At 38.7% G+C, this 24,640-nt stretch overlaps 2 protein-coding genes across 3 annotated transcripts; one reads left to right on the top strand and one right to left on the bottom strand.

The window, feature by feature from the left end:
* Positions 1-1,107: 1,107 nt before the first annotated feature.
* LOC149108650 (molecular chaperone MKKS-like) lies at positions 1,108-17,328 on the bottom strand. Its single transcript, XM_089293638.1, has 10 exons — positions 17,114-17,328; positions 16,890-16,984; positions 15,614-15,793; positions 14,571-14,802; positions 13,802-14,212; positions 12,986-13,140; positions 12,026-12,282; positions 11,408-11,664; positions 9,489-9,565; positions 1,108-1,184 (listed from the first exon to the last, which is right to left on the bottom strand). The coding sequence occupies exons 1-9, from the start codon at positions 17,168-17,170 to the stop codon at positions 9,524-9,526; spliced, it is 1,686 nt and encodes a 561-aa protein (XP_089149764.1). The 5' UTR covers positions 17,171-17,328; the 3' UTR covers positions 1,108-1,184; positions 9,489-9,523.
* Positions 4,822-14,522, top strand: LOC149108651 (FAD-dependent oxidoreductase domain-containing protein 1-like). Of its 2 annotated transcripts, XM_089293639.1 has the most exons (7): positions 4,823-5,050; positions 5,211-5,281; positions 5,414-5,471; positions 7,078-7,182; positions 7,521-9,235; positions 13,719-13,748; positions 14,061-14,522. In XM_089293639.1, the coding sequence occupies exons 2-5, from the start codon at positions 5,268-5,270 to the stop codon at positions 7,773-7,775; spliced, it is 432 nt and encodes a 143-aa protein (XP_089149765.1). In that variant the 5' UTR covers positions 4,823-5,050; positions 5,211-5,267; the 3' UTR covers positions 7,776-9,235; positions 13,719-13,748; positions 14,061-14,522. The 2 variants fall into 2 exon arrangements, with proteins under 2 accessions (XP_089149766.1, XP_089149765.1); XM_089293640.1 differs by lacking the exons at positions 13,719-13,748; positions 14,061-14,522 and having other exon boundaries at positions 4,822-5,050; positions 5,414-5,450; positions 7,521-8,129.
* Positions 17,329-24,640: the final 7,312 nt, after the last annotated feature.

Here is a 24,640-nt window from a genome sequence, read left to right as displayed (position 1 = left end):
TGCCTTCAATTCAACGGCGATAAATAAAGAAAATATGGACTTGCCTGAAGGGAGCACAGCGACTAAGATGTCTTCGCCCTTGCCTTCAATGCAACGGCGACCGACGCTAAAATGGGTGTGTCATTCTACACTTCTTTATATATACCCACATTAAAATTCATTAGAGCCACGAGAAATATGCTTTGAACAAAAGAAATGCATCCCACGTTAAGATTGTGTGCTTTGAATTGTGAAAAATGAGCAACTTGGGAGAAAAACACGCACGTGAAAGGAATTTTGATCCGAATATGCTATGTTTGGTTTTAATAGGCCAATTTTGATATATTAAAATTCTAACTTGGCTCCGCGAGGCTTAACGGAAAATTAAAAAAAGAAGTTAATTATTCATCAATTAGACCCGAGGCGGTCTCTTTTGTTTTATTCTCCTAAGCCTCGGAGCTAAGTAGGACATTTAATAAATCGAAATTGGCCTCTAACTGTCGAAAATCCCATAGACAAGAACACCGCGGTGAAGCGTCGTAAAACGTACTTTTGGTCCAGCTAAATAATTACAGTTGCGTCATAATTCAACTTTAATAATGACGAAATTTATGCGCGCGCAAATTATGACGCATACTCAATTTTCTTACCTCTTTTTCACGTCTTTGGAAATTATCTTTGGAAGAAAAACTTTACTCTGACAATGAATAAGCTTACGCAATCGCATGAAGATCTAACCGTCGATACAACCAACATTTTTAATTTTGAGCGTAAAAATTCCTGCGGACAAAGTTCGCTGGAAAGAACGTGCTGCACTACGGTATTTTAATTTAGCGCTTCTGTATCTAGAATTTAGTTTCTTTGTAGAATTTAAATCTTGCCATTTGTTCGGTTTCTTTTTAACATTTTCTTTAGTTCTCATAATTTCTCGTGATTTTTTTTACGGAAATAGCCAAATTTAAGCTTATTTAAAGGAGCTCAGTCACGGTTTGCACATATTGAAAAGTTTAGCCTCAATTTTTCAAATTCTTCGTTTGCAATCTGTGTTAATCTTCTCCATCCTTAGCCATCCTTGTTCCTTTATTGTTTATCATTATGTCTTTGGTGTTTTTCTTTCTTATCAAACTGTTATTTTTCAGGTTTCCTGTACCTTCCGTATCTGAAGGTTTATCCTGTCCATTTGACGCGGTGAACCAGCTTTTTCACTGCAAAAGTACACAAAGGAAAAGTTAACAAAGATTGCCAGAGATAAAGTTCGATAGACTGTAAACAACAATTCTATTGTCTTTCAGTCAATCATAATCCAAAATCACGACGTTTAATTTGCACTGGTGTTACACTTTTTTCACTGATGTTACACTTTTTGCACTCGTGTTACACTTGAACTGCACTGCTCTCAGCCAATCAGAATCGTTTAATTTTTTCATGTATATTATTAATTTTGTAAGTACACTCAATCCTGGACATAAGTGCACTTGTTCGCGATACAGCTGGCCTTCTTACAGGGGTGGGTGACTTAGCTCAATATGTAGTTCTTATAAAACATTCCCACTGCATGTAATTCTCTTGGGCTACAGTGTAAACGTTACAGAAGTTTGAAAATGTATTACAACATTCTTTGCATTAATGTACTTGAGAGTGAATGAGGGTGAATGAAGGTGAATGAGGGTGAATGATGGTGTATGAAGGTGAATGACGGTGAATGAGAGTGAATGATGGTGCATGAGGGTGAATGATAGTGAATGATAGTGAATGAAGGTGTATGAAGGTGTATGAAGGCGAATGGGGGTGAATTAAGATGAATGAGGGTGTATGGAAGTGCATGAGGGTGAATGATGGTGAATGAAGGTGTATGAAGGTGAATGATGGTAAATGAAAGTGCTCCGAGGAAGATTTAGAAATATTACTGGACAATTAAATTCTGACGGGGTCGTTGGGATTTTCGGTTTTGCGGTTTTGCCCATTCTTGAGACCGGTTTTACGGTTTTTGTGCCAAGAAACTTCGGTTTTTCGGTTTTGTTAGAATTTGTTTTTTTATAATAACTGTCTAATTTCTCGCGCTCAGACGGATAAAATTTTAATTTATGCAAGCTTTCAAGTTCAACTTTCTGCTGTCAAACTGTCGACTTTTTAACCAATGAGATTTTATGGACTTTTTTCAGTAGCGAATCAAAAAGCGAGAAAAGCTATAGACAATGTTGGCGTCATTTTGAATAAAATTCACTTATCTTTATTTACGGCAAGTTTACGGCGTCTTTTCCCCTCATTTATTCCCGGCATTGGACCATTTTGAGGTCTTGTTATTGTAAAAAAACAAACTGACGTCAGTTTTTTATGCGTCTGTCCTCTTATTGATGATTAATTTCGTTGTAACATTGTCAAAGTTTACTACGGAACCACTCACCTGCGGCTCGTGGTTCCACAGCCACTTTGACAATGTTATGACGCAATTTATCATCAATAAGAAGACAGACCCAAAAGAAACTGACGTCAATTTTAAATAGACCCAACCTCGTTCCCAGGCTCCCTCTTCTCTGCCTCCCTGGGAATCAGGTTGTTATAGACCAATTACAAGTTACAGGTCACACGTGCCCGATTGATGCAACATTCCAATCCAAACTTTCAGGTCTTAGTTCGCAAATCGAAATGTTAGATTAGGGATTTTCGATCAAAGTTTCCAGGGCTATAGCACTTTGCGACTGCAAAATTGCAATTCTGAAATTTTCCTAGTTTAAAGACGTTTACGCCCACTGACAGATTTTTTCAAAACTGAACATGAAGTAAGGTAAAGATCAACTTTTGCCAAAAAGCCACAAAAATCAGAGTGGGGGAGGGGGAGATAAGGCGTGTTGAAGACCATGCGTTTTTGGAAGTTTTCGTTATTATAAGACGATGTTAACTTACAACTATCGGCCATAAAAAAGCTACATTAGTGAAATTTAGATCAGGTTAACGTCCGCAATTCAACACAACTAAGTATATCAAGTAAACTTTGGAGCTGATGTCGTTCCTTGAGCTACAAAAGGCCTAGAGAAAAACAAATATTAGCCTCGCCCCTCCACATTCGCAGGAACTGTCCGGCAATTGGTCCTCAATTAACAGGCGCATTCTTTCCTCCTCCCACGTTAAACTTTGCTGCTTAGAAATACAGCTGAAAGTGACCCAGGAAGCTTGAAGACGCGCTTTCGCCGCCGATGTTACAAAACTAAATAAATGTAATCTCAACCTCTTTATTCATAAAACAAGAATTTAACTCGCGGAAAGACTGGGTTCATAAGTCGTGTGCGGCTTGCTATACAAACTCATACGTCCACACAGTGCATTATTTTCTAACATTGGCGATATTTCTTCGGTTTCCTTTTCCTTTGTGTACTGTAGCCACAAGTGCAAAATAAAATGTTAAACGTTACATTCCGTTAAAAAAAAACGTTATTTTACACTAACTTGATGTGACTGAAATTATGCTTCCAGTGTTGCGATCGGTAAATGATATCTAGTTCTCTAAGGTTTTCGTTATTCGATCTGTTGTTTTCTCTTCTAATGGCTTCTATCCACCTTCATCAGAGTTGCAATCTTAACATTCGTTTGAAAAGCGAACCTTAAGATTGCAACTCTGATGAATATAGGTGGACAGAAGTCACCAAAAATTCAGAACAGAAAACAACAGATCGCATAACAAAAACCTTAGAGAATTTCACTAACTTGTTCATACACACATGCTAGTTATATTAACTGACAAGGTCACACGTACTGAGATAAGCTAGCACCCAGTGAATAATGGGGTATGAAGGTGCATGAGGGTGAATAAGGTTGAATGGTGGTGAATGAAGGTGTACGAAGGTGAACGAGGGTGAATAGTGGTGTAGGAAGGTGCAAGAGGGTGAATAATTGTGAATGATGGTAAATAAAGGTGAATGAGGGTGAATGATGGTGAATGAGGGTGAATGAAGGTGAATGAGGGTGATGTAGTATGAAGGTGAATGATGGTGAATTAAGGTGATTGAGGATGAATGAGGGTGAATGATGGTGTATGAAGGTAAATGATGGTGTATAAAGGTGTATGAAGGTGGATGAGGGTGAGTGGAGGTGAATGAAGGTGTATGAAGGTGAATGAACGTAAATGTTGGTGTATGAAGGTGAATGAGGGTGAATAAAGGTGAATGAGGATGAATGATGGCGAATGAAGGTGAATGAGAGTGAATGAGGGTGAATGATGGTGAATGAGGGTGAATGAAGGTGAATGAGGGTGAATGATGGTGTATGAAGGTGAATAATGGTGTATGAAAGTGTATGAAGATGAATAGAGGTGTAGATAGGTGAATGGAGGTGTATGAAGGTGAATGGAGGTGTATGAAGGTGAATGAAGATGTATGAAGGTGAATGAGGGTCAATGAGGGTGAATGAGGGTGAATGATATTGTATGAAGATGAATGAGGATGAATGATGGTGTATGAACTGAAGGTGAATGAAGGATAATGCGGGTGTATGAGGGTGAATGAAGGTGAATTAGGGTGAATGAGGGTGAATGATGGTGAACGAGGGTGAATGAAGGTGAATGAGGGTGAATGAATGTGAATAAGGGTGAATGCAAGTGACTGAACGTGAATGAGGGTGTATGAAGGTACATGAGGGTGAATGAACGTGAATAAGGGTGAATGCAAGTGACGGAACGTGAATGAGGGTGTATGAATGATCGTGGATGAGGCTAAATGAAGGTAAATAAGGGGAATGAACGGAAACAATGGGTGAACTAGGTATTATCAGCAGTGTTGGGTATGGTCAGCGGTTTATTATCAAAAGGTTCGCAGCCATTCTTACAATTAATGGCTACTCTGTCTGCATTCTGCCGCCATATTGTTCGTTGGCCATTAGAAGTCTGGGTTCTAGTCACCAGCTCCTGAGCGATTTTTCGCTTGAAACGCCTGACTGTTTTAGCTGAAAGGTTATTTCGACCATGAAGCCTCCAATAGTTACTTTACGTTTTGCCCTCTATGGCTGCAAGAATAAGCCTTTCTTTTTCATCGTGGCAACCAACAGAAAAAGGCCTCGAAACTATGGATATCTGGAGCAGGTGAGGAATACTTATATCCGCGGTTATAACTTATTAGCTTTGTTTTGGGATGCGGTGTAAACAGTCACATGTGCATGACCTGTACATGTTACTGTATGTAAAAGTTCAAGACCAGACTAGAGCATTAACGAAACAAAAATCTATCTATCAATTCATCTAGGTGGGGACTTTCGATCCAATACCTAACACCTGAAATGAAAAGCTGGCAAGCTTAAACATGGATAGAATAAAGTAAGTTGAGAAGTCACCTGAATTATGTTTCATAAGGCAGTTATAAGTTTAAGTTATTAGTTATAAGTTATAAGTTATGAACTGCGATATGTCGTGAGATTAGATATAAGAATTACTTGTGAATTGTTTCAGATATTGGCTATCGGTAGGAGCAAGACCTTCAAAACCGGTGGCTATTTTACTAGGAATGGTAAGTTGAGAGCAGCTTTAAGAGTACTGTACCTTTCTTCTTCCCAATGGAAAAATATGAAAAAGGAACTTGAAAGAAAATACAAGCCTCTTTAAATTCCAATCTTTAAAATGACTTCATTAACATTCTGTAATGTAAAGGATAGCTTTGAAACCCTGTACATGTGGATGCAGTTGTTTTCTCCAGTACCCCATTTGGTTGCGAAACTTACTCTGACACTGTACTGACAGTTTGGAAGTACGTTGGTGTGATTTATGTGCAGGCGTTGCTTTGGGGGAACAGGAAATTTTGAGACAACTGCCATAAATACAAGGAGATTATCAAATAATGTTTTTTAGGGTTGTCACCTGCAGTCTTTAAAAGTTATTATTAACCCCGGATTTCCTGCATAGAACAAAAAGCCACAGCCTAATTTAACTGTTCCTTCCATTGAGTTGTTCTTCGTGAGACAGCAAACAGTAACCTTTTCTCTTAGAAGGTTTAAAAAGTATGACGTGTTTGTGTGAACAGCTTTGTCCTGTGAGGTTACATGTACCATAAACACCAGCGGATAAGCTGTACTTGCTGACGTCATGTTTTTTTGGAGCACTTTGAAAAAGACTACCCATACTTAGCTAATAGTGTCGGCGAGGGTGCTTATGGGATTGCCTATTTCGGGGGAGTGTGTGGGAAGGGGCTGGGTACCGTGCATACGGCTGGCGCGGCTGAAATTTGAATTGACCAATCAGGATTCAGTAGGCGGGAAAAACTTTACTATCTTGACGTTAATGTATGTTAACAGGAAAGGCATTGTAATCGGGCAACTTTTCTCGCTGGAGATTGCATTGAATATTCACTAACCAGCATTTACATTTCCAAAAATCATATCAGATTGCAAAAATTGAAAAGTATGAAACATTTTGTTTCCCTAAGCTTCTAATTTGGCGCCAAAAATGGGTCACCGGCAAATCGCTCGTAGTTCGTGGAGTGTCGTCAAGTAAGATATTAGTTGCATTATTCTGAACAAAATATGCTGTTCCTCGTCAAATTAAACCCGGAATTCTCAAGTTAAGGTCAAAGCGACTTAAGCATTGTCTCTACTTTTGTCTGTTGTGAAGAAAAACATTATCGTGTCGTTTCGGTAGGACAGCTCGGTTTTAATGCCGCTCGTATTGCGGGCGGAGCCGCCGTTTGTAAGGCGAACAGAGTTTTCGCATGTCGGCCTTGCATTTTACGTCTTCAAAATACCCCTTGTTTGGCAGTTTCTCTGCTTGTTACACAATTCAAAGAAGAATATATTGCTCTCAGAGCATCTTCATTTAGTTGCTCCTTAGTTCTCCAACTGCTACTCTCGTGGATTGCCGTTCTGCCACATTTTGTTCTTTGTGTCCAGCCCCAATTACTCCATAACCGCTCAAGAGTATTTTTTTTACCCAAGCCTTCCTCTATTTTCGAAAGAGAGTGGTGGTCTGGGCCATAAGTAGCCTGGATAATACTGCTCAGATTGTTTTAATTACTTGCTTATCGACTCGTGACTTAAACACCAAGAATTATAAAGTTGGTATCACCAAACTGTCATCAAAAGGGAATTTCTGCGTAAAAACATTTTGTTATTGTTTTAACACAGGAAGATGACCACGAATCTTCTGATTTTGAAATCGACTATGAGTATTTTCACAAGAGAATTAAGCCAAATTTAGTTCACAGAATTTCTGCATTTGAGTGTCTCAAGGTAAGTCCCTCAGAGTCGTTTTTCAAATGTTCTTCTATTCCCGTTTCGTACTAGGCAGCGTAAAAACCGTATTTAGCCTGGAGCTTATGTCTGTGTGTGTCGTTTGGGGTGGGGGGATCACAAAGTACCCTTGTCAAACAATAATGCCACACATCCTAAGCAAGCGGGGAACATTTTGGAACCTGACGTATCTAAGTCAACTATGTTTTCAGAGATTTTAAGCTTAAATTTCTGTTTTAGGAAAATGTTTTTATGAATACTTCTGAAGATACACAGTATTATGTTTAGCCAAGGTGTAATAGGATCAGCGCTTGTGATTTTATCTTTCAATTCACCAGGTCAAGAGCGCCTGGGCTGGCCACTACGAGTACAACACACTGGATCAAAATGCCATTATTGGACGACATCCCCAGATAAGGAATCTCATTTTTGCGAACGGCTTTAGCGGTCATGGTAGTCAGCAGTCTCCCGCTGTAGGGCGAGCCGTCAGTGAATTAATTTTGGACGGTGGATTTCAGACAATCGACCTTACAGCATTTAGCTACGAGCGTGTTACCAAGAAAGAACCATTGAGAGAGACAAACATTATCTAGCTAGATGGTTATGGCGACTTGTTAGGTTGAGAAGACGTAAAATTAATTGGTGTCAAAGGGCGCTTTCCATCCGACCAAACCTTCAGGTTTGCATTTCCGGAAATTTCCAGAGGCAAATAGAACAGCATTTTCTACAATTTACCGAAAAGAGAATATCCTCGTGAGCTTTATCTAAATTTTCGAAAATGTTGTGTGATTTTCGAATTTTCGGAAACTTTCTCAAGAAATTTGCCCTCGTTTCGAAAATTCCGGAATTTTGGTCAAATGGAAGGCACCCAAATTTGTGAACATTTTCTAATTAACAAAGTCATATCTGAGGTGATCACATTTGATTGAAAATGATTCGAGACTAAACGTCGTAATGTGCTCGATGTATTCTGGTTCTCAAAGGGAATATGGCTCCAGGACTTCGGCTTATAGTAACAAAGAATTCCGAAAACATGAGGTAATTTAGAGGCCCCCTAAATTTTCGGAGCGTTTGAATTAGCGACTATAGTTTATTTTAATTATAGATAGTGATTCATGCGCCGACTTTCTTTCGAAGCGTTATGCGTAGTATGTTTTTAGTAGCCACATGTGATAAATTAATCATCGTTACCGTCATCACAGTCCTCTTTTAATCATCATCATCATCATCATCATCATCGTCGTCATCGTCATTATAACAATTACTATTCTGGTAACTGATCTAATCTATGAACTGTTCATCAGTTATCGATTACGAAATTATTGCAATAACGTCAAGTCAATAACTGGTATTACGCGGCCGCTGGGAAAACGTCGTTGGGCGACGTCTTTAACGCCTTATGGCCATGATTGTGTGTCGTGAATGACAATGATTTAAATAATTATTCGCTTGCGTTTGTGAATGTAAACAGCTTGCGACTGCTAACACGTGCGGAAGACGATATTACACCAGTGATGGGCTCTTGATCACACCCAGACAATGTTCCATTGAGGACAGGGAGCTAGAGCGATTTCTATTCCAATTTATATTGTATTGCTCCTCGAATGCAACGAAAAAGGCAACAGCATTAAAATCACCAGCTGCAGATAAAATTAAACGAACCGGCCTTATTCTGTTAAGATTCTTGATTAGAAGAGGAAAACCTCCCGAAGCAAATAAAAGACAAGGCATGTGCTTTTTAGAAAACTCAGCTATCTTTTAAATATTCATGACACGAGAACTTAATAATTGTTCTCGCGAAAGCAACGTGTTCATGGCAGCTTCGATTAAAACCTGCTGTCGCCGAAGTTTCGTTGGATAATTTCTGAAACGAATGTTCTGCTGAAAGTCGGCGGGAGGGAGAACGAGTCTTTCTATTTTAAAAATAGCACGAAACTTCCCTAGTTCCCTAAGGCGATATGTCTAGGATTCACATCAGGCCGGGCTGAACAATATTTCAGGGGCGTCGGTTAGCCGAGCACGCGCAGCACGGAACAGCTCTGATTCAAGACAGGTTGGTCTTATCATTTCCATTAGGGTTATTTTTTTGCCATTGCGATATTCAGATTTTCGATAACGTCTTAAATATATCTGCTGATTAAGTTTAACAGTGCAGTTTGCGCACTTACTCCGGGTTGCAAGTCAATTTGCCCCACCGTTGTTTAACTGGACTGCAAGCGCTTCTACATAAAACAACAAGCTGAAATCCGTCTGCTTTCGCACGCACTCCATTTTAAATCATCGGCCTCCCTTACAAGACTACTTACTCGCTCAGTGTTTCTGTGATCATCACTATCTGCCATCAAGTCGAATCAACAGGTTTGTCATTGATGTCGTTGCTTAGCTGAAAAACGAAAAGATAATTTGTAAATGTCTAGTGAAAGGACTTCAAAGTTTATTTAAGGGATTTTAAACCACACGCAAAAGTATCAATAAGCGTGGCTTGGTATGTATCATGAATTCGTTTGGAAACCGTCAATTTCACAATTTCAGGCTTCTTGCAGGAAGCTATTAGTTTTTCGTATGGTACAGGGTAGTAAAGTAAACACAAAGCCGATAGCATTAACCACAGAGCGAAAAATTTAAATGATTAAATAAGTTCCACTACAGACGAGCATTGCAGTTGAGGGCCACGTGCGCTCAGCCAGATTACTATAACAAAAAATTAAACTTTCTCTGAAAGCTTCTATACCAGGGATGTTATACAATTTTATGTTTTGTAACAGCAAAAGACGCCTTTGATGAATGAGTTTATGGGCTCATAATATCATGATATATCGAATGAGCGGCGCCAAACATTACGCATCTCGAAGAGGTTTTCTTTTGAATTTTCTATAGAATAGACCTTTAAGATAAAGTTAGCGTTCGTCATTCGTAGTAGTGCTCGATCTTCCCGAGAGGTTTCAATAGTTTTTTGTGTGACCTCTTCGGCTCGTCGATGATTTCCAAGCGCTACTGTTACTCGATTAATACTCCTTTATAAAAGTAACACATTTTGAATTGATAATTAGGTTACCACACCCGTCTTGCTCTTTCTCTCCTTCTTTGCCACCTTCACTCCGTGGGGAGCAAAGGGCCTCCGCAGTTTTGTTCGCAACAGTTGTTTGGGTTGTGTGTCGAAACGCCGCCCGTTTCCTCAGCGGGCAGTGACAGTGCCTAGACTTTCAATTCATTTACCCAAGTTTGGTAGATTTCTCCAAATGAATCAAAAAACATAAATTCACTAATGGTTATACTGTCTAATTTCACTTCCGTTTTGTTGTCCGGGTTGTCCAAAGCCCGATTAAACTAACCCAGGATTAGCGAGAATTTTGATTTAAGTTGTGTAACTTTTGGTGAGGTTTTATGTTTATACTGTTTGTCCTTCTGTTCTGAGTTTGACTAAGCTCAAACTTCACAAAACGTAAACAGTACAACACGTTTTTATATACGAAAAATTAATACTTCGGTTAACTTTTAATTCTGGGTTAGCGTTAACCGGCTTTCGAACAACGCGACCCTTCAGGAGATCTAATAGTATCTAAAAACAATTGTCGGCGCTTTTTTAATGCTCAGGGTAAACAGGGCTGCCGGTAAAACGCCGATTATGATAGGAGTCATTTTCGATTCTTTCCGTTTCGAATATTTTGTGGCGTTACTCTCGTGGCGTGCTGACCACTTTAAATAAAGGATTGTTTTGCTGGCTTTCCACTAAGATGGAATAAGAACTCAACGCGTGCATGAAGATTTTAATTGCCTAGGAAAGGGGGGCTAAGGTACGGCGCTCTACTGTGCCTTTCATACTGTTTTACTTAGTGGTCAAGCTGACAGGCCCAGTTGTAAGCTCTGGAGCTTCTTGTTCCCTCGGACTTGAATCAGAAGGACGTGCAACTTTCATCTATCAAACTCCCCCCCCCCCCCCCCCCTCCAAAAACCACCCAAAAAATTCAAGACAAATGATAAAAAAGAGAATAATAACCTAATTGTGGTTTATAAAACTGGAACAGAAAAGATGACAGAAAAACAGAACTGAACCAATAGGCGGCACCGTAAATATCTTGCGAGTTTTAATTTCCCGCCACACTGCTACAAACTACACAGTGAATCTTACTATAGCATTAGCAGTTTCAAATGCAGTCCTGTAAGAATTTATCTTTATTGAGTACACATCGAGGACAGCATTGTCAAATATTTCCTTAGCACCCACTGTGCAACAGCCGTCTCTGTTATGACCAGAGGAGTTCTCGACATGTCCCATCATGCTCCACTCTAATGACTGATCACATGACACCAAACCACACATGCAGTGAAGCATGCTGGGCTTAAGATCCAGTGCTCTGGGAGAAAGACTCCAGTGATGCTGATTGGCTGAGTCAGTCACGTGACTGCCACCGTCATGCTCTAGGTATCCGGCCAAGGATTCAAGGCAATGGGCTACATTGTTGATGATAGCAACAAATTGACCTAAGAAAAAAAATTCCTAGAGATTAAAGTAGGAATTATAAGGCATGTCCAAGGACTTCAAACTAACTTAAAATAATTCAATCAATTTGTATTTCAAGCCAACAGGCATTCCTCATCAGCAAGCTTACGACTTGCATTTCTAGTGGCAAGTAAGGTTACAGGGTCGTCACAGAGTTTCCAAGTAGCAGCATTTTTGCTGGAGAAGGTGGCTGATTTTGCCATCTGTTTATAAGGAATGGGAATACTAGCTAAGCAGGATAGCCGGCTTAGATCAAGAAGTACAGGTGGTTACTGTTGAAGACCCTGAGGGTTACTGCTAAAGCACACAAAGCTATATACCAGTGCCAAACAAGGTGTTTACCTCTAGTACAGCCAAGAACTGCAGCAATCTTTGAGCCATTCGTTTTCCCATACTGTCTCAAGAATGATGCTAAGTGTGTGTCTAGACATCCAGCACCAGGCACCACATATGGGCATCCCAAAGTCTCATGTAACGCACTAACAGATGCTTGACAAACTGTCTTCAGCTCGTCAAGGGATGTCTCATCTGGTGAGCACAGCAAAAGAGTACACACAGAAGATGAAGTTAATGTGGACTCTGGCACCAAATGAATGTAGCTGTTTAAAAATATACGAAAAAGAAAAGCAGGTTTGCTAACTGGCCTTTTTGCAACCAGTTGTCACTGACATGACATTTACCATGCAGGATGATACATGTAAGCTCTGCAAAGGCATGTACCTCTAATTCAAAGCAAAATCAAGGTTTACTGGTTGGTTAGTCCCTTAAGTTTGTTTGGGAGACTGCTGTATTGCTTTGCCATCCAGCTTGGTGCATTTTGTATCATGTGACCATTGGATGCAGAAGGCCCATTTGTTTGAGATATTGTTGTCACTGTACACTACAAGTATATGGTGAATGAATGTATGGACTGAAGTGATGCTTCTGATAGGAGAGTTCAACCAAGTCAAACCAAACCTGGCTCAATAGAGTGGTTTTCAATTGAGTGCCGTAAAACCAAAACCAAACCATTACTTACCAATTAGATTATTCCACCAATCTCAAACTGTAGTAAAACCAAGACTTACGTAACTGCCTGATTACTTTTGACACTCAGTTGAAAACCGCTCTAAATCTAGTAATTTTATTAGCAAGAAGCAGGATCAGAACAACAGTTATGAAAAAATGAAAACTAAGGGTAAAAGACATTATGTAATCATAATTACCAAAGGATGGAAATTAAAATAAAGTGATGTACATGTAGAGTACATGGTGGGTTGTACCTCCATACATTAAATGCACCATTGGATTTAGGAAGCTGACCTTTTGTCATTCAACACCATATGTTCAATCTTCCCGACTTGACCAAAGCTTGATTCAGTAATGTCCATGCTGAAAGTGCTCAGGATTGTTGCTCCAGTCAGACGTCGCAAAGCAGAGATGTGAACAATGGATAGACGGTCAATCACATAAGCACCCTATGATGAAAACAAAACAAGTTATCAAAAAAAAAAAAAAAAAAAACCTGACAAGTGACTGCTGTGTACAGGTCTGTCAATCCCACTAGTTGTACAAAAATTGAAATTGTTTCTAAATTAGCTGAGTTTTAGATTTCATTTAGATCTCATTTCTTCCATGAAGACTACAGGGCTGCCAGTCTTGCTATTAATTGTCAGCGATAATAATTATTATTGCCATGTGCCACAAGCAATACATACAACAAGAAACAAACAAAAGACAGTCCAAATTATGCATTATCTCAGTGTATTATGTCTTTAATCCCTTATAAGAAATTAGTCCACTAGAACTGCCTCACCCAACAAAACAGCTGTCAACAACTATTTTGGGTCCCATTTTTCATCTCATGACAGAGACATTCAATATTTCAGTCAAAAACACTTGTATCTATCACATACTGTACACGCATGCATAGTCCTTAAGATCTCTGTCTTTTGGACATGTAGGACCTTAGATTTACAATGATATCAGAAACACTACACAGCTGTATGCATGACTAGGTGAATTCTTTAGCTTAACTCCCAGTTGTATCTTGCAGGTGAATAAATGAAGTGAAGGCAGCACTTAGGTAGGTGCCCAAATCTGTTTCTAGGATTATGTCTGCCTGGGCTGGATACAAACCTTATCTCTCAAGTACTGCTTCAGTGCTGGATGTACGCATTTCTGGCAAGCTACCACTTTAACTCCAATAGCTAGCAACCAATCAGCAACCTTCAACATCTGCTGTAGCACAGCACTCTCCATGTTAACATCATGACCACTTCCTGCTGTCTCTATTTTAACGTTGTCGCTAAACCATTCATCAGTGTCCCCTGCCAATGAGACATTATACAAAGCCACTTTGGCATGATGGCTTAAAAGTGCTTTTTTTCTTTGAAAGGTTGCAACATCAGGGGCCTGAAGAATGACACCTTGTATGATCTTGGACTCATTGACAGGATCACCCTCGCAAGTCACTATTTGGACTGGCTGAAGGTCTGTGACAGACACTGAAGAGTCTTGGGAATTACTTGGTAGTGATTGAAGAAATGCCTGTGTGTTTGATCAATGCATGGTGTCAAACCATTGTGACATTGTGACATTGTGGAATAAAAAAGTTAACAAGGTTTATCTCAAAATGAATTTCCTATTATGTCCTCTTATTACCATCCCTGATCAGAGTCAAATTTCACATCAAACATGTGTTTTTCTAAGTTTGAGTCTAAAGCCACCGTATAGCATGTTAACAAACATTCAATGATTGAAGCACTGGCCTGGGTAGTTATATCTCTTTAGCTTGTGTAAGTCATGTTTGAGGTATTAATAAAAACTTGTACTTAAGTGAGTGCATTGGCACCTTGAACATGTATCCACCGCTAGATAAACACACAAAAAATATTAAATCCTGTACCTTGATGATGAGCACACTTAAATACTGTTTCTCAGATTCACTAAGACGACAAACAGGCTTTGTTCCAATGATGCTGTTTACAATGGACAGCATGGTCTTCATGTTACCAATATCAATATTCATTTTCCATCGACATGACTGTAGGTGACTGGTAATGACTTGCAGTGAATGTTGACTGATCTGAGTGATGAGGGCTCTTGGGACTGGCAGATCAAGGGATGACTGTATCAGACTATAACAGAGAAACAATAAGGATCAATAAATCTATGCACACCTCTACAATTACCAGTAACAGTTTTCTACAAAAAAAGATAAACTAGCAGATTTGGTCCCTGACTATAACTGCAAGATTATATCAGGTCTCATACAACTCTCTACTTTCAAAGCGTTTCTTTCCACCTTTTTTTTATGGTGTTAAACCCAAGGTGTGAGCAAGTTGTTGTTGCAATCATTCCAACTACATTACATTTTTTGTACATGTTCCGTACCAAATATGGGACTTTCATCTTACTAGTTTCATCTTTGAAAGAGAAATATAATTTAACATTTTTGCATGTGATACATAACGGACAAAACTTTCAATGTACATAAGACAATTCTATATTTATAGTACCAACTGCGCTTAGCCATAAACCTGCCTTGCAGGAAGCCCACTCTTAAAGTAAGTAACATAAATATAAATTAATTGATAAACAAGTAAACAAAGAAAATACAACCTAGCTAAAATGTAAGTACATAAAATTAAAATGATTTTTTTACAATAAAAAATATAACAATATTACATTGTTGAAAATGGAAGTAAATTCATAAATTCAAGAATTTAATAATTGATATTATAAAAAATTATGTCATAGATAAATTTAAATTTAAAATCTTACGTGACAAATCTTTCTTTTAAAATTCCTTTGTACCAGTCATGGTGCGTGTTGTTGAAACGTTTGAAAAGTAAAACTGTGTGCTTAATTTGTCACGCTTCATGGATGGATGCAATGTGTTGTATGTGTTGATAGATGAAATGCAATTACATGTAGGTTAATAGGCACCTTAGTAAGAGAAGTGCTGTTCTCAAACCACCATCACTGTAGCCTTCAAGATGGCCCTTCACAGCAGATAGTATCAACCTTGGTATGGGGTGTGACAAGCCAGACAAGCTGTGAAGAATCTTGCCTGATGTTGATGTTACAGTCACATGACCACCAGAGGATGACTGGAAGAACTTCAACCTGAGTATCAGACAAGTATAAAGATGGGAAACTTCATATGTTTTTAAAAAAAAGATAAATGTATTGTAGTGAAAAGTATTGAATGAAATTATTGTTGTATCGGTACAGCTATTACTTTGTACAGTGTGACACTAGATTCCATTGCCACCTAGCTGGCAGAATGGATATTTATCTACCTCCAGTTATAAATTAACTGAGGCATAACGGAAAACAAACCCTTCCCTTCCAACAGTTGTCATGGGTTTTATTCCCAAGATGATCCAACAATTACATATGGTTAGGCTTCAAGCTCAGTACTCCTCTCACAAAGTCAAGCATCCCGACCCTCATGCCCGGACCCACGTGTACAAATGTCATGTATTTAAAATAATTGAAGGGGTGGGATGATGTGTAGTAGATGTCAAATTCTCACATATGGCCAGGGTCCCCTCCCCTGGGTTTGACATCAATGTACATTAACAAATCAGTCAAATACAGGTCATGAATCAGCAAACTTTATTTAGTGCTAGGTCTTTGGAGAAGATACCCTGATTCCAGAGGTTTTCTCACTCTCTTCATATCCTAATGTTCAAATTTGTGCCCTGAAGTAGCGAAAATGAGTCACGAAGCAGGAAGTGAGTTCAGTTTCTTTTTACACTCTTTTTGACCACCACAAAGATGGCTTTTTGTGATAGAAGAAGAAGAAAGAAAACCCCAGGGACCAGGGTATCTAGCAGACTAAACCCTTCATTACCTGGGATATTAACAAAATGGGATCATGTTTACATTAGGTGGTGCAGGTTGATACTGTTGACCAATATATTGACTGATACTCGGTCGATACATCAGCCAGGTATTGGCCTTGTATCAGCCTTGTAATGGCTGAGTGTCGGTCAATATATCGGTCAATATATCGGTCTATAGTGTCAGCCGACACTACAGTAAACATGATTGACAGCATGTTATTGGCTAAGCTACAATGCAAGTAACAAATTAAATACAATGACCACTAAAACGTGGGGAGGACCAATCAGAATTGAGTGTTTTATTTTATTACAATAAATTTACGCTTACATTGATATAGTTAGGGATTTTATATGTAAGAACTTAAAATTACCTTCCATTTGGTCCAAGCGCTGTCTGAACTAAATCCTTCAATGCGCGTAGCGAGCCCTTTAACTTAATATCATTCAACGGCTGCACTGCGGCAATCTGCATATAATTCAAAACACTCATATTAGGAAAATACATACCATATATAAGCTTCAGCTACTAAGTAGTTTATCTTTTTTTAAAAAAAAAGCTGCTTATAAGTGAAAATGTATCTTCCTAGCAGCCTACCTGAGATGTCCATTCGTCTTTCGTAGACAGCCTTGAAGAAACACTTTTACCCTCCATTCAGGTCATATGCAGTATAGCCATGTGTATTCTCCACAACTGTGTAAACTTTTGACAAGAAAATAGGAAATTTTGCCTACTCCTGCCTGCAACATGACGTTAATTACAGGAATGGCTCCGAGCCTTTTGATAATAAACCGCTGACCTAAACTATGTATGCTGACATAGTTGCTTACAATCATATACTTTCGCCACCGGTTTGGATAATCAATTAACGCAAGATGTAGCTTAGATGTTGTTGTTTTTATGACCGGTTATCAGAGCAGCTCGTTTGTGTCTTTTCAGTTGATAAACTAATCACAGAGCACTTACCTCACATTCGTATTTTATTTTATTTTACTTTATTTTTTTTTTCACATGATCAGTTTCAACGAACCCAGATCAGTGCTGAACTAAAGCGGTGACTATTGACGACTATCCGCCACTATCCATGACTGTTCACCACTGCACTATTCGCTAATCGAGTTTTTTTAGACACCCTGCTAAAGGTCAGGAAATGGTCAGGAAAAAGACATTTTCCCTATAAAAAAGGATTTGTTAAAAACTTGTCAGTCATAATGAATGGGCGGAAAGGAAGGCTGCCCCTGAGGGCAGGCTAGAAACCGTTACTATGTCTGTTGTTTATTTGGTTAGAGAAATGTTATTTTTATCAAGGGAAAGTCAGAGAAAAGCATTGTTCTGGACCTCTAGTTTTGTCTCTAACTCAAATCCTTGCATTGTGGGTAACAAATCATGTTTGGAATTCAAGACAGAATTGATGTTAAATACATTTATCAGAATTATTTTTGATATGTTTATATTTTTTGCTTTCACAAAATTTTAGAGTCCCAGTGTTGTCACCGAATAGTCCGAGCACTGCCTTCCGTGCCTGTCATGGTAAACACCTGACACCTTTAGTTTTCAGGGCTTGGCTCTGTAAAATGCCACCACAATTGAGAATAAGACACGTTGTGTATTTAAAACGCGGCGATGAATTTCAAGCTCCCGAAGACACATATTCAGTCTTTCCTTGGGGTTTTAAGTGATATCACAAAGGACTTCAAGAGTCAACTTCTTGAAAACTATTCAACGAATTTCATTTGAAATACCTGTGCTTTTGTAGAAGAAAATAACTGGCGACTGAGTGCGTGCTTTATTCGATATTTTTTTATTGATATCATTGTATGCTGTATTGTTTGACGCACAGAAATCTCAATGAAATATTCTGATGCAGCAAACACTTTTCTAGTGGGTGGAATGAATTTTAATCAAGTATGTAAGGAAGTCTCAAAGGACATCCCGTTCATTTTAGTGTCAGAGAGCGTCGTGTGTTGTGAAGGTGGACCAGTATCTTCGTCGATGTGCTCTCCTTCGCAGATAAGTATACGCTTTCGTTTTTGCATTTCTTGACCTTGTTCGCTTTTCGCCTCGTTTCGCTACGCTTGCCCTTTTCCGCAGTTTAGTGGTTTAGTATAACCAGTTCGTTGAGCAATTTTTTACCTCCACACAGTGAAGAAATTGTTGAATACTGGGAGGGTGTGAAACTTTCGGAATAAAGAATTACCAAGTTCGTTTAGACAAGCACATCGGAATAGCAGGTTTGAAAGTTTCTTACTGAATACCACATTTCAGAAATACTAGCTCTCTTGTTCGTCGTATTTGTAACTGTTTAATGTTGTCCACGATGGGTCTGAACTGCAGGTCACATTCCACAAGTCAGAGTACAGAGTCACTGTGCTGCAGATAAATAAACAGCACCAAGATTCAGTCTCCTAGCCCTAATTAACCCTAGCACTCTGCGTAAATGTTGTTTTAGATCGAGGGGAAACTTTTGGCATAGTTATTCATCAGTAGAGTAAGGATTTCTACTCTTGACCTGTGGAATGTGACCTGTGTTTTAGACCCGGCTTGTCGTCCATTGTTCCGATGCTCTGAGTTGCTAAGGGTATGAAGATCTGACTGAACAGTTTTAAAGTTACGTCAATAATATTCCCTGAGAATTTAAATTATCTTCTCATGCAGGAACAGTTTGTTTCCATACAACCGCTGAACTTACTGGTCGTGAATGTTTTAATTGGAGTTTAATTTAGTCGGTTTTACTTTGAGAGCGACTTTGTTGAGATGTTATACAGCCATCCTTGTCCTTCGCCACACGATTGATTTGATACATTTTCGGGTAAGTAATATTAAAATATTTAGTTAGAATTTTAGAAATAAAGGCAGATTTGAGTTATAATTGTATTGTGGCTTTTCTTCATTCATCCTCGTGTTTTCATAATTGTTCACATTTTCGTGAAATCAGAAATTACTTGACGAATGGAACCAATTTTGAGCAAACTTGCGTTGAATTCTGGCGAGAAAATAATCCTAAGAGAACATTAAGAAATTTGTTAATGCAGGCGATATTGTCCGATGTTATATGGCCGGTTTCTAACTACCAAACTGATTGACCGACTGATAAGACCTCAAACTCAAAGGTGATATATTTTTGACAGTTTCCTCTCTCCTTCTGGCATTAGACGAACAGAGGGGAACCCAAAGGAAATGTAACCATTATGAGCTAGACTATGAATAGTCCCTCTTTCGCTTAGTCCGTCGTGCGGGACGCGAAAGAAAACCGCGAGAAAAAAATGGCCGCGCGAAATCCTGGAGGCGAGGAGAGCGCGAAAGGAGGGACTACCGCCTAAGCCCAAGAGTTTGAATTATATGCGTTGCTCTCACAACGCCAAAATATGATTGGCTTATGTTAGGCGCGTTGACAACGTGTTGTCAACATTCGAGATACCTGTGACGTCTTGCAGGAATGTTTTGGAACCGGAGCAAATCGAAGCGGTACCAGAGCAAATCGAAGCGTTGGAATCGCGCTTCGCAAGCCGTGATGTTCTTGCGAATCTGCCAACAGGCTTTGGAAAGATTTAAATTCATCCAGTGTTTTGTTTGGCAAAGCTTTCTGCCTCCAACCCGACTGCGAGCGTGTTAGTGATTTCGCCGCTCAACAGCATCGTCTAAGTCAGCGAATATCAATTCACTGAACTTGGCCTTTCTGCCGCCCATTTGAAAGATTGATCCGGACTCTCACTTGAAACCGGACATTCACCTGAAATTTTCCGCTGCTATCGGCAAACATTTCACCGCAGTTGGATGATCTCCTATGTATAATGTATAATGTATAATGTAAATTCTCGGTTGAAACTCTGTTGAAATTTTCGCAATAACTTTTAGACGCAGCGAAAATCCTTACAAGAGGCCTCATTCGCCGTCTTCTGTTTAAAACTTCTTTGGCAGTTTCGCTGAACGAACACTGAACGAAGATATACTTCTCACGGCATATGTTTTTGCCTGGCTACTTGAAGAGTAGAGTAGAGCAATTTTATTCAGATCTCCCTGGGCTATTGATAACAGGCGATAATAAGAGGACGTCAAGATGAGAAATCCTACACCGAAAAATCACTCGGCCGTGAAAGGGCAAACCCTTGGGCTTAGGCGGTAGTCCCTCCTTTCGCGCGCTCCTAGCCCCTAGGATATCGTGCGGCCATTTTTCTCTCGCGAATTTCTTTCGCGTCACGCACGACGGACTAAGTGAAAGAGGGACTACTCGTAGTCTATTATGAGCAGCTGTGTTCAGCTTTGAAGCTACGTTCTCTCTTTATCAGTCTCTTCATTTTGCGATCAACTCCAATTTCAGGTAAATTCTAAGTTTTACTTTATCTTTATTTTACAAGTATGATCTGACCTTGTTGCAAAGTCTGATTTAAAAATTCTGACTAAGATAGCTATCACGATAAATTGATTGCTATGGTTCAGTTTGACCCTTGCTGCAATTTTATGATTTTTTTGTTCTAGTGTATTGTAATTTAAATTAAAATGCACCAGAAACCTTTTTGGATTGCAGGTTGTAGTTCTTGGGCTCTAGCGCAACCTGGTAGTTGACTACAGGAAATGACTGATTCCAGATAAGTACATCGTAGTTTTGTCATTTGTTCGTCGTTTTCCTGGTAAACGATTTAATTCAGAGCAAGATTGATCGAAATACAATATACCACCAGAATCCCAGACCTAACACGTTTGTACTCAGTAAATTTTCTGAGCGAAAAGAAAGCCAGTCACCACTATAAAATGCATTTCTCTAGTCTCTTGATTTCAGGCTAGCGAATACAATGTAATATGCCTGAAAATAGCAACATCGTACAACTACAAGACTGTTCTATTGAATAAAGGAGATTTACTTCATTTATTGACATTTGCTCTCTTTTTTCCAAGGTTGAACACAGAGTGCACGTGCATTGAAAGAAAATGCAGCCATTTTGGATTGTAGTGTTTTACCCTTCGCTTCGATGCAAGTAGACGACATCTGAAAGATTTTATAGTCAGATAAGTTCGTTCTCATTTTCTTAACTCTTCTGTCTTATACCATTTACAGTATCAGTCCAAGGAAGAAAATAATTGATTTTCTTTTATTATGTAGAGTACATCCCGAGGGAAATAACCAAATAAACTGTCTTCATGTAGCAAAAAAATAATAAGTTTATACTGCTTTGTGCGTTTAAACGCTGTCTGAATAGTATTTATGCTTTAAATGTCTCTGTGAACCGCTAGCTCTGCATTTTTTTGACCAAATTCCTAAGCCTAACGCAGTTTTCAAAAGTCAGTGTATCAAAGCTTCCTCTTCTTTTTCATGCAGGTTTTAAAAAAGATATGCTGAGAGAAAACAAGTCCATTTTGTACGACAGTGCGTGGCTCTAATGTTCTTTGGTACAATGTAAGTATTGCAAACATCTTGGTTCAGATAGACCAGATATTATCTTCGCAGTTTTCTATTCATTAACTGAGAAATGTTGTCTAAATGTACCACCAAAGCTCAGCAGTAACGTTCATAAACTATTTTTTGCCGGTGTTAGAAATTTATTTGCACCTTGCCTCACTTGGTTTCTGGAAAATTTATGAAACAAAGGACTGAAAATTCGCCAATGCAAGAAAAACAACTTCGTTAGCTCTTGGACTCGGTGGTTTCAATCAGTAGTTCACTGCTTGCTAATGGCTGGAAACGCTTTTTCTCTACAATAAGTCCAGCACCTCAAATTTTCCTTTTTTTTCGGTTTCAGTCTAAAGTTAATAAAATCTCCTTCCATGTCAATACATTTTAAAGTATCTTGCAGAGAAAATCTTTAACTATTTTAATGTCCTCGGCAGAACCAGGAAGTTTGTTTGAGATTTGCCAGCCAACAAAAATTTAGTGTTTTCTTAAATAATTTTACCGTACAGTATTGATACCTGCTTTAAGAAGTCACTGCAGAATTGCCTGTTATTAAATTTATAAACACGTCTCGAATTTGTTGATGAAAAAAATAGTTCGTTTTATGTTTAATCTCCCTTTTTGCCAGGTGAACTCGGATATTGAAGAGAAAGTGAGGCCATTTTGGATTGCAGTGTGTAATTCTTGAACGCTGGTGCACTATATATGACATATTGGAAAAATCTTAATTCAGATAAGTTCACCCTTTCCTTATTTTACTTGAATTTGTCGTCGACCACTTTAATAACTGTGTCATTCCAAGTATCCTGTAGAGAAATCTAATCGGGAGTAGTGAAAGATGAAATTTTGATCGTGTGGTGAGTTTGGGACAAAGAATTGAACATCTCCGTCCGTGACGGGATTCGAACCCATAAACTCTTACATACCGGTTGGGCAACGAGGAATTGTTCTGATGTCCGAACGAATTCTTAAAAGTACACGATTGCGAGAGATTTGTTCATCAATTTCAATAAAGTAAAGCTTTAGAAAAGCACTGTAAATGTGTATTTAGGGGCAAATATTCGAAATTAACACAACTGGAGATCCGATAATCGTTGAAAAGTAATTTAATTTGTTGTTTTCTGCTCTTTTTATCACCAGGTTGAATGCAAACATCGTTTCAATAGAAAGTGTAGCCATGCTGGATCAAAGTGTGTACGCTCTCGAAGCCTGGTTCAAGTTGACAGCCAGAAAAACACCTTTTTTCAGGTAAGTCGTTTTCTTCTCTGTTTACCATTGAACGGTTTCAGTCCAAAGAGTGATCAGAGTCTGACCATATAAATGCCTTCCTGACCCTTGTTATAAGCATTTCAGTTGGAGAGAAAATATTGGAATCAGGATATATTGTAACTAGTAAGAAGAATTTTACTTGAAGATTGGAGACTTGTCCAGTAACATAATGGAATCAAAGTTACAGAATAAAACATGCTGGTGTTAATTATTACAACCTTCGTAAGAACATTGTGAAAACAGTAAGTGTTAAGTGATACAATCAATATTAACCAGCTATTTTGTTGATGTTTCCTTTCTTTCTAGGTTTAATGCCCTTTCAAAGAAATGTGTAGTCATTTTGGATAGCAGTGTACTGGCTCTTGGACCCTGGCCTGGAAATATCTTACTTCAGATAAGTCGTTTTCTTGTTTCTCTAGTCGTTTACCATTAACGGATTCAGTCCAAGAGTGATCAAAATATAACATCGTACCTCGTTGCGTTGTCAAGTATGTTACAAAGGCAATGTTACCAAATTCATAAACTAACAACAAAAGAAATGTATGACAATCAATTGGGAAAATGAATATTTTGAGTACGAGACTGAAGTGGAAGGTTGAACATCGCAATTTATTATTTTAAAGGACAACTTGAAACGGCCGAATATTCTCCGCAATGCAAAATTGAAATGCTTTTTCCTAACATTTTGAATTCAAATTTAACAGAATAAAAACGTGGTGGTGGTACTAGAAATTGTTACAAATTTATTTTGATATAAACATTGTGAAAAACAAAGATTCTAACGTAGCATTTCAGCTTACTCTCGGCTTGGCTTTGCGAACGAAGATTTAAGGAAGTGATCCACTTACGCTGCAGACAGAGAAGCATGTACGACAATTTACGAGAACAATTCCAGTTTAATAGTACAATGATAATTTGCAGTGCGAACAATGCTTTCCTTATACGAGGCCGCAAATGAACTTTAAAGGCGATTCATTTAGAGAAGGAATTACTCAAAATCAAATGTGTTTTAAAATAGTATTGTCAGGCATTCAAGAACGAACAGCAACTTAATTTATAACGACTGATAGAGCTCATGACTTTATCGGCATGACAATTCTAATTGCGCTTTGCCAAACACGATCATTTTTCGGTCATCAATGTTCGAAGCTTGACCAATCTATATAAACATGCACTACTTTTTCGTCTGTGTAACTGATATAAGTACAGTGTTAAACATGGAGGTGAATGAAAAAATATCATCGCCTAGGGCAAATTAGTGTCTTGCTACACCATTTAACATGGAAAATTAACGTTTAGAACAGAGAACAGGTGGCTGAAAATATTTACGAGCGTTGTTTGGTTTCGATACGTACTTGCATGTGTCCGGGCACAAGTGGGCTCAAGCCTTTAGAGAAATGTCATGTTTTCGATGTAGCGATGTTTCACTGACATAGATTTCAAAGTGTAGTTTGAGTATTTTCTTTTTC

Source organism: Orbicella faveolata, unplaced genomic scaffold, assembly GCF_042242905.1.
Source record: "Orbicella faveolata isolate gen_17 unplaced genomic scaffold, um_ofav_v1 contig_25, whole genome shotgun sequence".
Taxonomy (NCBI): Eukaryota; Metazoa; Cnidaria; class Anthozoa; order Scleractinia; family Merulinidae; genus Orbicella; species Orbicella faveolata.
This window is presented reverse-complemented; position numbering and strand designations above follow the sequence as displayed.

Bases quoted from the DNA above. Each gene is read 5' to 3' on its own strand.
- LOC149108651 (XM_089293639.1), top strand. The intron at 5,472-7,077 runs GTAAGTTGAGAG...GTTTTAACACAG, and splicing joins TGGCTATTTTACTAGGAATG to GAAGATGACCACGAATCTTC. The intron at 7,183-7,520 runs GTAAGTCCCTCA...TCAATTCACCAG, and splicing joins CTGCATTTGAGTGTCTCAAG to GTCAAGAGCGCCTGGGCTGG.
- LOC149108650 (XM_089293638.1), bottom strand. From the start codon at position 17,170: ATGGAGGGTAAAAGTGTTTCTTCAAGGCTGTCTACGAAAGACGAATGG. The intron at 15,794-16,889 runs GTAATTTTAAGT...TCTGATACTCAG, and splicing joins GCGCTTGGACCAAATGGAAG to GTTGAAGTTCTTCCAGTCAT. The intron at 14,213-14,570 runs GTACAGGATTTA...TCAAACACACAG, and splicing joins TAAGTGTGCTCATCATCAAG to GCATTTCTTCAATCACTACC.